Source organism: Oscarella lobularis, chromosome 9, assembly GCF_947507565.1.
Source record: "Oscarella lobularis chromosome 9, ooOscLobu1.1, whole genome shotgun sequence".
NCBI lineage: Eukaryota > Metazoa > Porifera > Homoscleromorpha > Homosclerophorida > Oscarellidae > Oscarella > Oscarella lobularis.
In genome coordinates this window covers 3254916-3268852 of record NC_089183.1, presented here as the reverse complement: position 1 = coordinate 3268852, position 13937 = coordinate 3254916, and the positions used below count along the sequence as shown (strand labels likewise).

Below are 13937 nucleotides of genomic sequence, written 5' to 3'. Positions count from 1 at the left end.
TATATCCGGGAACCGACGCGAAGCCCTGATAGTTCTCACGATGCCGTTGCGTTTGCCCGTCGTATTAGCAGCACTTCTAATCGTCGCAACGTGCTTCTTCCTACTCACCTTTCCACGCGACGCCAACTGGCGACGAATAAAAGCGAAGAAAGAGGCGAAACGCGGCGCCGCGTTGAACGTCAACATAACGGAGCATTTATCGGCATTCAAACACATTCGTTCCATGTTATTTTTCATCGGCTATCCGCGCAGCTGCTCTACGTTGCTCGGAACGCTTCTCGACGCTCATCCTCACGTCGTTCTTGCGCACGAATACAATTTCTTCCACGTGTGGCCTCACCTGACCGATCATGCGCAGAAATACAATCGACCGTATATATTTTCGAAATTGCTCGGCAATTCTCTACTCGCTTCATCGTCGAAGGGAAAACGACACGAAATACGCGGAGAAAGCGCGCTACTCTATCACGTGCCCAACCAATGGAACGGACGCTACAACAAAACAATACAGGTACTGTACCGGATACCAATAATTTAATTAATTAATCGAATTAATCAAATCAGGTCACTATTTAGGGTTTTTGAAGCTATGTAGTTTTAGATAGGTATTCTTGGTTTCCTAGGTGATTGGGGACAAACAGGCTGGATCTACGACTCAAGCTCTCACTTCTAAAGATTCTTCTACGTGGGTTGAAGACTTGGGGCGTGCTGTGCACGTGCCTATACGCTTTCTCCACGTCATACGCAATCCTTATGATAATATTGCTACAATTGCTATTCGTTCATTAGGAACGCGAAAAAGAATAATTGAAGTGAGAAATATTAACAAGTTTCCTCTTATTTAATTAATTAATTGTATTTAGGGAAAGGTATTGGATAACGTAGATTTACTAAATAAGAAAATTGACTACTATTTTCGTCTGGTGGAAAAAACAAACGAAATTCGACTTCTAAATACGGTATTGGATATTCACAGCATGGATTTATTGTCAAACCCCAAAACGACGCTCTTACGTGTGTGTGACTATCTAAAGATTGAATGTTCAGAGAGATATCTGCGAGATTGTGCCAGTCTCTTATTCTCAAAGCCGTCACACTCTCGCAACAATGTCAAATGGAATAAGACTTTGATTGATAAAGTTAGGAGAAAAATGAGACAGTTTAGCTTTCTCGATCGCTATAGTTTCGATAGTAATTAAAATGAATATACTGTACCGTATTATCTCTCAGTGACGTCGGCTTAGCGCGCGTACCTACTTGGAATGGCATGCGAATTCCTTAGCGAAAACGCTCGTTCTTCGTTCGTTGACAGTGTCGACACATTTTTAATTGATTGCGATGGTGCGCGTAGCCGATTTATCAACGTTCTGTGCATTCTCCACCTAGGAGTTCTTTGGCACGGAAATGATCTGATCGACGGAGCAAATCGCACAATTCAATCGCTACGCTCACTTGTACGTAAAAATAAAGATTATATCAAGTCATTTTCATATATAAACCGATAGGGAAAACGCTTATTTTTCGTGACGAACAATAGCACGAAATCTCGACTCCAATACAGCCAAAAATTCGATCGTTTAGGAATGAAAGCTACTCCGGTGAGTACGTAGAAGGTTTGTCTGTAAATTCTATATTGATCGATTATTTACAGGAAGAAGTGATTTCAACTGCCTATGCAAGTGCACAGTATCTCAAAGGAAAAGTCCCGTCTAAGGGCAAAGTGTATCTCATTGGTTCAACTGGACTAATAAAGGAGTTGGATGAGGCGGGAATCTCCTACATTGGAACTGGCGTATGAAATACATATGTCATGTGATCATTGAGATTATTTAATTAATTAATTAGCCTGATCCTGTTTCTGGTGACGGATACAGACTCGATGAGTGGGCGAAATGTCCTCTAGATCCAGAGGTGAATAAATAAATAAATAAATATTTATTTGTGCTCTCAAATATTTCTTCCCAAGGTGAAATGCGTTCTTGTTGGATTTGATGAGCACTTTAGCTTTATAAAGATGCTCAAAGCAGCAAGCTACCTCCGCAATCCTGACTGCATTTTCATAGGCACGAATGAGGATTCCCAGCTTCCATTAAAAAACAACCAAATCACAATTCCAGGCAAGAGACTATAGTCTAGTTTATTAATTAATTAATTAATTCACCGTTGGTTGATCTTCTATAGGTACTGGTTGCATGGTTTCTGCTGTTGCCATGGCATCCAACAGAGAGCCTATCTACGTGGGAAAACCTCATCAACCAATGTTTGAAATTTTGAAGCAAAGGTATCTCTATTAGAAAATTAATAAATAATAATACGGCTATTGGTCCTAGACATGAAATTGATCCTGATCGTACGTGTATGATAGGAGATACGTACGATAAGAATATTGTTTTAATTTGAATTATTTTCAAATTTTGATTTTAGGGTGTCTACGGATATTGCTTTTGGAAAGAACAACGGTCTCAAGACTCTTCTCGTTATGACCGGTTCAACAGATAAAGCTCATTTAGAAATGATGAAAACCTCGAAGGAAGACGGAATTATTAGACCAGATTACTACCTTGATAGCATAACTCAGTTGGCGTGAGAAAGAAAAATCAGAGTTTAGCGCACGCTAAAGGCGATGGACGAACAGATCGTCAGTAAGAAGAGAAAAACGATATGTGGACACTTTATACGGCATTTAAAACATAGCCGAAGTGCCCGATTTGCTGAAACGTTTAGCAAGAATCGTCGTTCGCGCATTCTATTCGAAAGAAGACACGATCGTCTTAGATGCCCTTGTTCGTCACGTTTGGTACGATTTCCTTAGAAAGGACTCTAGGAAATGATTCTACGATGTTTCTAGCGTGAAAGAAGACGATCTGTCTGAACTCTTATACATGGAAAAGAGAGCGGTACGAATTTTTCTAAAGGGGAAGGATTTTTGTTGACTTTTTTTCGCAGCTTCGACAGTCTTTGGTTCATTTAAAAAAAGATAAATTGATCAAAAGGTGATATCGATGTATATGGCGATTTTTCAAATGAATTTTTCCCCTCCTAGTATGAATAGAACAGAAACGTTTTCTCCTGAAGAGAAGCCTCAAAAAGTCTCCTATTTCTTCATCAACTATCGTTCAGTGAGAGACCAACATAATTAATTAATAACGTTAATTATTTATCTATTAGTTTGTTAATGCAGTTAAATACAAATTAGACACAATGAGACGAAAACTTGAAGCGGAAGAAAAACAGGTAAATAAAAAATATGATATGAAGGGGAACCCTATATGTTTCTTATTAGGCAAGAAACCGTCAGTTCTACATCTGCCCAAGATGTGGATCTGAGTTTGGAGACCTCATGGTAGACAGACTCTTCGATCTAATGGAAGGCGTTCTAAAGTAATAATTAATTAAGACCTAACTTATATATCCCAATGGTATTTTTTCAGATGTGAATATTGCAAAGAAGTTCTTGAAGAGAACGAAGGTAAGGCCAAGTCTGGCACAGGCCAATCAACAGTTGCAAGGTAATCAATAAAAATACACTATATTTTTATTTATTAATAGATACCTTTAGACTCAACGAGGTTATTCGTCCTCTAATGGATCTAATAAGACAGACGGAAAACATCCACCTCGCCCCGGAAATCCTAGAACCAGAGCCAACAGAAATTGCAGCACTTGTAAGGAAAATAATTAATACTTAATAATGATATAAATAGTTTATGTAGAAAAATCGTCGTCACGTGTCGAACGTCCAGCCGGGTAGCGGTATGCTAGCACCACGTGACGAGTGGTCTGGCTCATATAGAGGAAGACAAGCCCTAACAATGGCCCAGCAAACATTAGAAATAGACATAGCAGAAACGAATACACCGGAAAACAAAGCACAGGTAAATAACCCTCAACAAATAAATAACCTATATATTAATTATTATGTATTAGAGTACTGGAAAGGATCAGCCTGTTTGGCTTAGAGAGACTACAGTTGAGGGGGCGGAGCCAGTTGAGGCAGCGTCATTTGTTACTAAGGATTCAAAGGATACTGTCACGCCAATAGTCAAGCCTCAAGGTATGGGGGGGAGTGAGTGGCTATGGATCAATAATCACGTGATCGTTATTGATTTCTTTAGAGACGTTTAGTTCTGCTGAATTGCTCTCTTACGAGAAGAAACCATCGCAGAAGAAGCGTACGGTTGAAGTTTCGGTTGCCGATAATGACGTCAAACAAGCGGATTCGAGCTCCGATGACGAAGCGAGCACGAGCGAGGAAGAATTCGAGAAAACGACGTCCGAAGCGAAAAGGGCGAAGCGCGAGACGAAACGCGAATTGGACGCACTCGAAATGAATCTCGCCGCTCGCGGAAACGCGGCGCCGACCGTAATCGAAGCAGAAATCGACGACGACGACGATGAGGAGGAAGTTACGATAAAAGTAAACAAAACGGGGGCGGGGCGGGGTGGGTACGTCAGAGCGAAACTATTTTTAGATCGGCGATGCGCTCGTTCCTCTTGCTGACGTCACCGACGAGATGATTGACAAAATGACAGCGGAAGAACGCGAAGTGTACGATCGCTTGTGTAGAGAAGCTGTGGAAGACTATTATTAGGCGATTATTAGAAGAGTTCCGTAATTAGAATTTAGAATTTATAGAGGGTGCACTCGGCGATTTTGCGGTTGCACACGGTCATCTGCGCACGGCGTTGTTGCATATAAATCGGCGCGGCGCACGTCATCCCCTCATTCTTGTTGCTAGTAGCAAATTTTTTTCTTCTCGGGTTACTTGAATTAATTCCACGAGAATGCCAGACTGCACATGCACCCAAGGTTAGCGCTCTTCTATAACGGGGAATAGGCTAGCTAATTTGGGGATGCTTGGCTCTAGGTGGCAAATGCGAATGCAGCGACTGCAAGTGTGAAGGATGCCCGTGCAATTCGGGCGCTGGTTGCGGCAAAAAAGGTACGTTTTTACCGTGAGATTCGTGACCGGACGTGGGAGCCGTTCGTTTCGCAGAGGGGTGTGGTCGTGCAGACTGCAAATGCGGCGCCGACTGCAAATGCGGCTCAAGCTGTTCCTGTTGAACGAAAAAAAGAGACACAATCAATGAACCGCATGTTACGTTCTTTTTCGGCTGTATCCGCATTTGTCTAACGTGCATTATCAATGACGTCAAGTTTACCTGACACGCCCAGCAACAACGTCGACAATGACGTCAAGCACCTTAAACGTCACAAACTAAGCATGTGACTTAAAACAAGACACTCCTCCACTCCACCCCAGTACAGTAGCAACCGTTACAATGTTTCAACGACGACAACGATGAATCTCTCGTTCAGCGGCTGCGGTTTCATCGGCTTCTACCATCTCGGCGTCGTCGAATGCCTTCGCGAACGCGCTCCCCATCTCCTCCGTCACGTCGATCGCGTATACGGCGCCTCTGCTGGATCTCTAGCAGGCGCAATCCTCATCACGAATACAAACGTCGCCAAAGTCATTCCCCGATTCTTCTCCGTCATATCGCGCCTTCGCACGCTCTACCTGGGCCCCTTTAGCCCCTCCTTCGACATGCTAGGCGAACTCGACGATAGTTTGGAGCTTTTGCTGCCCGCGAATGCTCACAAGCTCGCCAACGATCGTTTGCACGTGTCGCTCACCGTTATTAACGAGTCCAATCGCATGGAGAATGTCATCGTGAAGCGTTTCACGTCGAAACGCGATCTCATCCAGGTATACGAGTGTACGGGGAAGGAATGAGTGGGCGTGTCGCTACGTTTTCTTTTCTTTCTCGCCTCTAGGCGCTGAAAGCGAGCTGTTTTATACCCGTTTTTGGTGGATATCGTGCGCCGCGATTTCGAGGAAGGGTAAGGATATGAACGAACGCTTCCTAAAGGAAGTGGGGCCCCCCAATGGGAACCTCCCATATTTTGTGGTTTGGCGACGAGCCATCATTGTTTTTTAGTTATGCATGGACGGAGGCTTCACGGACAATCTCCCGGGAGTCGATAGAGAGCATACAATCAGCGTTTCGCCGTTCGGCGGCGAATCGGACATTTGTCCAGACGATTCGAAATTTTCAGCAAGCATGTATACGTTTCACGTGAAAAATCTAAGTTTTCAAGTCAGATAGAAATACCCATCTTATTTAACTTAAAATAATTTTTTTATTTATAGATGAGTCTTAGTAATTTGAGGAGACTCTCCCTTGCCATTTTTCCTCAAGAGAAAGAAGAGATGAATGAACTGAGGTTATCTGGCTATAGAGACTGTCTAAAGTATCTCCAACGAAAAGGTAAATACGTATGCATTTTAATCGATAATTAATTAATTGTTCTTTTTAGATGTGTCCGCTAGAATTGATAATCTGATTTTGAGTGAGACGAATAACGTGACGTCATCAAAGTGCACAGCCCACGCATCAGCCTCAATAACATTCGAAACATCAATGGAAGTCTATAGTATAAAGATATATATTCCATTTGTTGTTTCTATTGATTTTCTCTTTAGTTCCGGATTCTAGGGTTGTTTCTTATTATCCGTCTGCGAGTAGCATCTTGAAGGAGAGTGCTACACTTCAGCAAGTGCTCTCATTGGTCAAGACGATTGCTACAAAGGGATCAACGTTCATTGTCTGCGGAGCTCAAGTCATGCTCAAAGGGTAAATAAAATATTCATTATTTTTATATTGATTATGGATTTATTTCAGGAGTTCCTATGTGCTGAGATGCGTTGGTCACATGACGTGGCAGCGGATCATGGCAATTTGGAATTTTCTCGAAGATCTTCTCTTGCCATCAGATACAATAAAAGCAGTGACGTCATCGAAAAGAGTGACGTCATCAAAGAGTATTCAAGCCGACTGTAGATTCCGACTTATTGTCTGGACATAATTGTATATTATATATTAAGTGTCTTTGGTCTATTTCTTGTAAAGCCCCTGTTGTCTATAATAAATTTTTATGTGAGTAAATGTGTTGTGCACCCGGATATCCGATCGTCTGCTTTTCCTTTTTCACCGTTTTCGATCGCGACGACGTGCTGATTAGACTCTTTCGACTCGACGTCGAACCGGTTCGACTCAAATTGATGCGTTCCCCGTTCTGTCCAAGCGACGATGAGGGCAAAGACGTCGAAAGAGACGATCCCGTAGAAGAAGTCGCATCGCGAGGTCGACGACTGAAAAAGCGAGCCCAGAACGATCTACGCGGCTGCTGGACGTAGCCGAATTGATAATCTCCCGTCGGGGAAAGAGATTCGCACGCGCTTCCCACTTCCGAGTTAGCGTACGCTTTCTCCAGTTCGTCTTTCGATTTTCCGACCACGTGACGAATGCCGCGTTTGCGCGCCGTGCGCAGAAGGCCGCGAATCTCGCGATTCATTGCGACGTTGAAGAGAAAGATGAAGAAGCCTTGGAGACTCGCGAAAGATAGCTGAAAACGACGCGAGCGTCGAGAAACGTGAAAGCGGCGAAAACCCACGTGAGACCGAGTACTTGAGCGACAGCGATCGCGATTTTGAGCTTGTACGCCAAACTTGGGAGAGGAAAAAAGACAATAATTATTTAGACTTACGGGGTACTAGGTCAATTTTAGATGAAAAAGCGTGAACTATATAGTTCACGGTCAATTTTAGGTGAAAAAGCGTGAACTATAGTTCATGGTCAATTTTAGATGAAAAAGCGTGAACTATATAGTTCCCGTTTCAAAATTCAAAATTGTTCTCTCGCCTCAAATATTTGGCTTGTTGTTTGGCCTCGATTGACGACTAGATAAACAAGTAAGGATCGCTGACGAAGAGAAGGAGCGTCGAAATGCGAATCGCCGGATTCTCGACGTTTTCTTGAGCTGCTGAACAAACGAAGCGACAGTATCATCCTAAAAATATATAATCCTTTGCAAATCGCTATACCAGCGCAGCGCATAAAGGCGAGAAAGAAGGAAAAAGACGATTGTTGTTCAGGTTAACGCACGCGACGCGTCTGCTGTCTGACACGTGCACGATGCCGACCTGTCTCTTTGTTGTTATCTTTTACGCTCTTCTGTATCTCGCGGTGCAGTGTCTTGTGTGTCCACTGTACGGACTCAGTCAATGGTATTCGCTAAGGAGCGCCATCAACGATGGCGTCTTTCCCAGTGGAGAGCGCCTGGAGAGAAGAGATCATCGTGCTAATCGAAGCGACGAAATGAGAAGCTTTCGCCAAGAGATTCTTCGCAGCAGTGAGAAGTCTTACACCGTCGTCATTGGCCCTCACGGATGTGGCAAGTCATCTCTCATTCAAGATGTTCTTCAAGATTCTGCGGAAGGCGGCGCCAAGGGTGTTGTCTACGTCAGACATCCTGATGCCACAAAAAAAACATCTCTGTTCGACAGACTTCGAGAAGCTTTCGGTGGTCTATATCTACCATCGGAATACACGTTTTTTATCCATTTCTTTTCTTCGGTGCTTCCTTCTTCTTGGTTGTCTTATATCGACTGGACGCCTTCACACACGTTTGAAGATACGATAAATTTGTTGAATCGGGTCATAAATACGAAAGCGAGAGACTATCATAAAAACGCTGGTCACAGATTTGTTCTTATTATTGACGAAGCGAACCGAATACTCAGTTCTAAAAGTGGCCTTGACGATTTGTATTCCCTTCAACTTCTCATGAAAGATGAAGCAGACTCAAGAGGTGGCATTCGCTTTATTCTCGTTGATTCAGCTGGAGTACTCGTCTCTCGATTACAAGATCATAGTGCAGGATCAAGAATGGACGTTGAAGAGATTCACGATCTTAGCCGAAATGCAGCTGAAGATCTAATGAGACTAGCCCTTGCCGACCGCACTCACATGAAAATCAATATCAGTCAAGTATATGAAAAAGTGACAGGAGGTCGTCTCATTCTCGTATGGAAGGCTGTCAAGTACATAAGAAAATCGCCTGAATCATCCATAGAAGATGTTAGCGAACACGTTGCAGAAGCAGTTGGCTTGCAAGAGAAACTGGATAAATGTTCATTGACTGACGTCGTCAATGGGTCTATACATTGGGAAATTGTGAAATATTTGATGCTGTATGACAAAGCCTACTATCAAGAGATTCGCTTTCACCTGAAAGAGGTTGCGACATTTACCGTTGCACCCAAAGACGTGCGTCCCGCTGTTGAGAATCTGATCAAGTGTGACATCATATTTCGTCACGTGGATGGAGATTTCTCATTGTACAGTGCTATTGTAAGAAGTTCACTCCAAGACATTCTCAACGGTCGTTATAGCCGGAAAAGAGATGCTGCTGCTGCTGAAAAATCGTCTAGTACTGAAGAGGTCGTTCGTACGGATGACGACAAGAGGGAAGCTGGGAAAGAAGAACTGTGACTTTGACTGTTAGTCGCTTGCGTTTCTTCTTCTTCTTCTTCTTCTTTGCATGGTGAGTGATTAGTTAGGTCTTCTTCTTCTTCTTCTTCTTCTGTGAATGATTTATTGGTATTGGGTTCCTAATATTTCGCTACCCCGTCCGTTGAAATAAGTAAAATATCCCTACACACACAAAAGACTAGAAAAATAGAGAGTTAGTCAAACATCCATAGTAGATAATCCATAACGATATAATACATGAGATAGTGAACCTGATGGGAAGTGAGATGATGACGATGTTAATTGGTTACACGTGCTCATTCTTCGACTCGTAAAAAGCCGTGTTCACTTTGGCATAGGGCAAATCGGAGAAGACGTCAGTAGATTTCGTCACGAGAATGACGTCATCGGCTCCCGGATATCCAATCGTCGGAGATGTGCTGATTAGACACTTTCGACTCGAAGTCGAACCGGTTCGACTCAAATTGATGCGCTCTCCGTTCTGGCCAAGCAAGCGACGACGACGGAAATGAAGTCGAAAGCGACGACCCCGTGGAGCGCGCGCCAAGTGAGCAAGTGACGTGTTGCGCTTTGATATTAACGAACGATCACCGTAGGAAGAACCTGGAAGAACGATGTGGGCAAGCGTGTCGAGTTATATGGAAAGGAATCGACGTGTTTTCTTTTCTGTCGTGTTTCTGTGTGCTGTTCTGTATCTACTGTTGGGAATGAGTCAATGGTATTGGCTAAGGAGCGCCATCGACGATGGCGTCCTTCTCAGCGGAGAGCGCCTGGAGGAAAGAGCTCATCATGCTAATCGAAGCGACGAAATGAGAAGCTTTCGCCAAGAGATTCTTCGCAGCAGTGAGAAGTCTTACACCGTCGTCATTGGCCCTCACGGATGTGGCAAGTCATCTCTCATTCAAGATGTTCTTCAAGATTCTGCGGAAGGCGGCGCCAAGGGTGTTGTCTACGTCAGACATCCTGATGCCACAAAAAAAACATCTCTGTTCGACAGACTTCGAGAAGCTTTCGGTGGTCTATATCTACCATCGGAATACACGTTTTTTATCCATTTCTTTTCTTCGGTGCTTCCTTCTTCTTGGTTGTCTTATATCGACTGGACGCCTTCACACACGTTTGAAGATACGATAAATTTGTTGAATCGGGTCATAAAGACAAAAGCGAGAGACTATCATAAAAACGCTGGTCACAGATTTGTTCTTATTATTGACGAAGCGAACCGAATACTCAGTTCTAAAAGTGGCCTTGACGATTTGTATTCCCTTCAACTTCTCATGAAAGATGAAGCAGACTCAAGAGGTGGCATTCACTTCATTCTCGTTGATTCAGCTGGAGTGCTCGTCTCTCGATTACGAGATCATAGTGCAGGATCAAGAATGGACATTGAAGAGATTCACGATCTTAGCCGAAATGCAGCTGAAGATCTAATGAGACGAGCCCTTGCCGACCGCACTCACATGAAAATCAATATCAGTCAAGTATATGAAAAAGTGACAGGAGGTCGTCTCATTCTCATATGGAAGGCTGTCAAGTACATAAGAAAATCGCCTGAATCATCCATAGAAGATGTTAGCGAACACGTTGGAGAAGCAGTTGGCTTGGAAGAGAACCTGGCTAAGTGCTTTTTAACGTCAAACATGGTCAATAAGTCTGTTGAATGGAGAATTGTGAAATATCTGTTGCAATATGACGAAGCCGTTTCTCTTAAGGACTTCGACACGGGAGACGAGAAAGCTGCTAAAGACAATCTGCTGAGATGTGACATAGTATTTCGTCATGCAAATGGAAGGCACTCATTGTACAGCGCAATTGTACGAAGCCAGCTGCTAGAATTTCTTCATCGTGATAACAAGGAATGGCAATGGCAGAGAAGAGACACGAATGATGACGTGGTGGTAGCGGTGACGACAGCATCATCACCAGAACGTTCTACTGAAGAGGGAGTCGGTACAGAAAACCAGAACAGGCTAGCTGCTGGAAAGGAAGAACTTTGACTTTGACTACTGTTTCATCGCTTGTGTTTTCTTCTTCTTCTTCTTTGGTGAATGATTAGGTCTTCTTCTTCTGTGAATGATTTATTGGTATTGGGTTCCTAATATTTCGCTACCCCGTCCGTTGAATTAAGTAAAATATCCCTACACACACAAAATACTAGAAAAATAGAGAGTTAGTCAAACATCCATAGTAGATAATCCCTAACGATATAATACATGAGATAGTAAACCTGATGGGAAGTGAGATGATGACGATAATTGGTTACACGTGCTCATTCTTCGACTCGTAAGAATGACGTCATCGGCTCCCACATATCCAATCGTCTGAGATGTGCTGATTAGACTCTTTCGACTCGGTTCGACTCAAATTGATGCGCTCTCCGTTCTGGCCAAGCGACGATGAGGGCAAAGACGTCGAAAGAGACGATCCCGTGGCAGGGGGCGTCAAGTGAGCAAGTGACGTGTAGCGCTTTGATATTAACGATCACCGAAGGAAGAACGATGTGGGCAAGGGTGTCGAGCTTTATAGAAAGGAATCCACTTGTTTTCGTTTCTGTTATCGTTCCAACTCTTTTGTTTCTCGTCGTGTGCTTTGTGTGTTCACTGTTGGGAATGAGTCAATGGTATTCGCTGAATGGCGCCATCAACAATGGCGTCCTTCTCACCGGAAAGCTCCAGGTGGAGAAATCTCATCGTGCTAATCGAAGCGACGAAATGAGAAGCTTTCGCCAAGAGATTCTTCGCGGCAGCAGAGACTCTTACACCGTCGTCATTGGCCCTCACGGATGTGGCAAGTCAACGCTCATCCAAGATGTTCTTCAAGATTCTGCGGAAGGCGGCGCTAAGGGTGTTGTCTACGTCAGACATCCTGATGACACACACAAAACATCTCTGTTCAGCAGACTTCGGAAAGCTTTCGGTGGTCTATACCTACCATCAGAATACACCTTTATCAATTTCTTTTCTTCGGTGGTTCCTTCTTCTCTGTTGTCTTATATCGACTGGACGCCTTCAAACACGTTTGAAGATACGATAATTTTGTTGAATGAGGTCATAGAGACGAAAGCAGGAGACTATCATAAAAACGCTGGTCACAGATTTGTTCTCATTATCGACGAAGCGAACCTGATTCTTGATAGCGAATTTGGTTTGAAGGACTTGCATTCCCTCCAACGGCATATGAAACTTGCGGCAGATACGAAGGGTGGCATTCGCTTTATTCTCGTTGATTCAGCTGGAGTACTCGTCTCTCGATTACGAGATCGTAGTGCAGGATCAAGAATGCACGTTGAAGAGATTCACGATCTCAGCCGAGATGCAGCTGAAGATCTAATGAGACGAGCCCTTGCCCTAAGCACTGACACGAAAATCAATATCAGTCAAGTATATGAAAAAGTGACGGGAGGTCGTCTCATTCTCATATGGGAGGCGGTGGAGTACATAAGAAAATCGCACAAATCATCCATAGAAGATGTTAGCGAACACGTTAGAGAAGCAGTTGGCTTGCAAGAGAAACTGCGTAAGTGCTTCTTAACGTCTAACATGGTCAATAAGTCTGTTGAATGGAGAATTGTTAAATACTTGTTGCAATATGACGAAGCCGTTTCTCTTAAGGAGTTCGACACGGAAGACGAGAGTTCTGCTAAAGACAATCTGCTGAGATGTGACGTAGTATTTCGTCATGCAAATGGAAGGCACTCATTGTACAGCGCAATTGTACGAAGCCAGCTGCTAGAATTTCTTCATCGTGATAACAAGGAATGGCAATGGCAGAGAAGAGACACGAATGATGACGTGGTGGTAGCGGTGACGACAGCATCATCACCAGAACGTTCTACTGGAGAGGGAGTCGGCGCGGGAAACCAGAACAGGCTAGCTGCTGGAAAGGAAGAACTTTGAATACTGTTTCATCGCTTGTGTTTTCTTCTTCTTCTTCTTCTTCTGTGAATGATTTATTTGTTGTATTGGGTTCCTACTTCGTGCGTTGAAATAAGTAAAATACCCCTACACACGAAAGACTAAAAATTAGAGTTAGTCAAACATCCATAGTAGATAATCCCTAACGATATAATACATGAGATAGTAAACCTGATGGGAAGTGAGATGATGACGATAATTGGTTACACGTGCTCATTCTTCGACTCGTAAGAATGACGTCATCGGCTCCCACATATCCAATCGTCTGAGATGTGCTGATTAGACTCTTTCGACTCGGTTCGACTCAAATTGATGCGCTCTCCGTTCTGGCCAAGCGACGATGAGGGCAAAGACGTCGAAAGAGACGATCCCGTGGCAGGGGGCGTGCGCCAATTGAGCAAGTGACGTGTAGCGCTTTGATATTAACGATCACCGAAGGAAGAACGATGTGGGCAAGGGTGTCGAGCTTTATAGAAAGGAATCCACTTGTTTTCGTTTCTGTCATCGTTCCATTTCTCCTGTATCTGTATTCCAATGTCGTGGTGTATCCACTGTTGGGAACGAGTCAATGGTATTCGCTGAATGGCGCCATCAACAATGGCGTCCTTCTCAGCGGAGAGCGCCTGGAGGAAAGAGCTCATCATGCTAATCGAAGCGACGAAATTAGAAGCTTTCGCCAAGAGA

The 13937-nt window shown here is 43.7% G+C and overlaps 4 protein-coding genes across 5 annotated transcripts; all 4 read left to right on the top strand.

Annotated features, from left to right (window-relative positions):
* Nucleotides 1-22: 22 nt before the first annotated feature.
* Nucleotides 23-1219, top strand: LOC136190997 (uncharacterized). The gene is made up of 3 exons (XM_065979287.1): nucleotides 23-511; nucleotides 624-812; nucleotides 864-1219. The coding sequence occupies exons 1-3, from the start codon at nucleotides 41-43 to the stop codon at nucleotides 1197-1199; spliced, it is 996 nt and encodes a 331-aa protein (XP_065835359.1). The 5' UTR covers nucleotides 23-40; the 3' UTR covers nucleotides 1200-1219.
* Nucleotides 1220-1257: 38 nt separating this feature from the next.
* LOC136190998 (glycerol-3-phosphate phosphatase-like) lies at nucleotides 1258-2612 on the top strand. 2 transcript variants are annotated; one of them, XM_065979289.1, is made up of 9 exons: nucleotides 1258-1341; nucleotides 1387-1454; nucleotides 1506-1598; nucleotides 1652-1792; nucleotides 1846-1911; nucleotides 1967-2117; nucleotides 2182-2281; nucleotides 2331-2372; nucleotides 2425-2612. In XM_065979289.1, the coding sequence occupies exons 1-9, from the start codon at nucleotides 1263-1265 to the stop codon at nucleotides 2585-2587; spliced, it is 903 nt and encodes a 300-aa protein (XP_065835361.1). In that variant the 5' UTR covers nucleotides 1258-1262; the 3' UTR covers nucleotides 2588-2612. The 2 variants fall into 2 exon arrangements, with proteins under 2 accessions (XP_065835361.1, XP_065835360.1); XM_065979288.1 differs by having other exon boundaries at nucleotides 1263-1454.
* On the top strand, nucleotides 2500-5167 carry LOC136190991 (general transcription factor IIE subunit 1-like). Its single transcript, XM_065979282.1, has 15 exons — nucleotides 2500-2642; nucleotides 2695-2797; nucleotides 2849-2897; nucleotides 2947-2993; nucleotides 3044-3119; nucleotides 3169-3234; nucleotides 3284-3381; nucleotides 3432-3509; nucleotides 3560-3665; nucleotides 3714-3875; nucleotides 3928-4054; nucleotides 4116-4417; nucleotides 4473-4810; nucleotides 4869-4943; nucleotides 4998-5167. Exons 1-13 carry the CDS (start codon nucleotides 2624-2626, stop codon nucleotides 4590-4592), a joined length of 1353 nt encoding a protein of 450 aa, XP_065835354.1. The 5' UTR covers nucleotides 2500-2623; the 3' UTR covers nucleotides 4593-4810; nucleotides 4869-4943; nucleotides 4998-5167.
* Nucleotides 5168-5231: 64 nt separating this feature from the next.
* Nucleotides 5232-6951, top strand: LOC136190992 (patatin-like phospholipase domain-containing protein 4). The gene is made up of 7 exons (XM_065979283.1): nucleotides 5232-5711; nucleotides 5780-5845; nucleotides 5944-6102; nucleotides 6156-6273; nucleotides 6323-6439; nucleotides 6489-6639; nucleotides 6688-6951. Exons 1-7 carry the CDS (start codon nucleotides 5304-5306, stop codon nucleotides 6869-6871), a joined length of 1203 nt encoding a protein of 400 aa, XP_065835355.1. The 5' UTR covers nucleotides 5232-5303; the 3' UTR covers nucleotides 6872-6951.
* The last annotated feature ends 6986 nt before the right edge of the window (nucleotides 6952-13937 follow it).

Coding starts and splice junctions, on each gene's coding strand:
- LOC136190997 (XM_065979287.1), top strand. CDS start 41: ATGCCGTTGCGTTTGCCCGTCGTATTAGCAGCACTTCTAATCGTCGCA. Junction 512..623: donor GCTACAACAAAACAATACAG/GTACTGTACCGG, acceptor TTGGTTTCCTAG/GTGATTGGGGACAAACAGGC. Junction 813..863: donor CGCGAAAAAGAATAATTGAA/GTGAGAAATATT, acceptor AATTGTATTTAG/GGAAAGGTATTGGATAACGT.
- LOC136190998 (XM_065979288.1), top strand. CDS start 1,263: ATGGCATGCGAATTCCTTAGCGAAAACGCTCGTTCTTCGTTCGTTGAC. Junction 1,455..1,505: donor TTCAATCGCTACGCTCACTT/GTACGTAAAAAT, acceptor ATAAACCGATAG/GGAAAACGCTTATTTTTCGT. Junction 1,793..1,845: donor TCTCCTACATTGGAACTGGC/GTATGAAATACA, acceptor TTAATTAATTAG/CCTGATCCTGTTTCTGGTGA.
- LOC136190991 (XM_065979282.1), top strand. Junction 3,666..3,713: donor CAACAGAAATTGCAGCACTT/GTAAGGAAAATA, acceptor TAGTTTATGTAG/AAAAATCGTCGTCACGTGTC. Junction 3,876..3,927: donor CACCGGAAAACAAAGCACAG/GTAAATAACCCT, acceptor ATTATGTATTAG/AGTACTGGAAAGGATCAGCC.
- LOC136190992 (XM_065979283.1), top strand. CDS start 5,304: ATGAATCTCTCGTTCAGCGGCTGCGGTTTCATCGGCTTCTACCATCTC. Junction 5,846..5,943: donor CGCCGCGATTTCGAGGAAGG/GTAAGGATATGA, acceptor ATTGTTTTTTAG/TTATGCATGGACGGAGGCTT. Junction 6,640..6,687: donor GCTCAAGTCATGCTCAAAGG/GTAAATAAAATA, acceptor GATTTATTTCAG/GAGTTCCTATGTGCTGAGAT.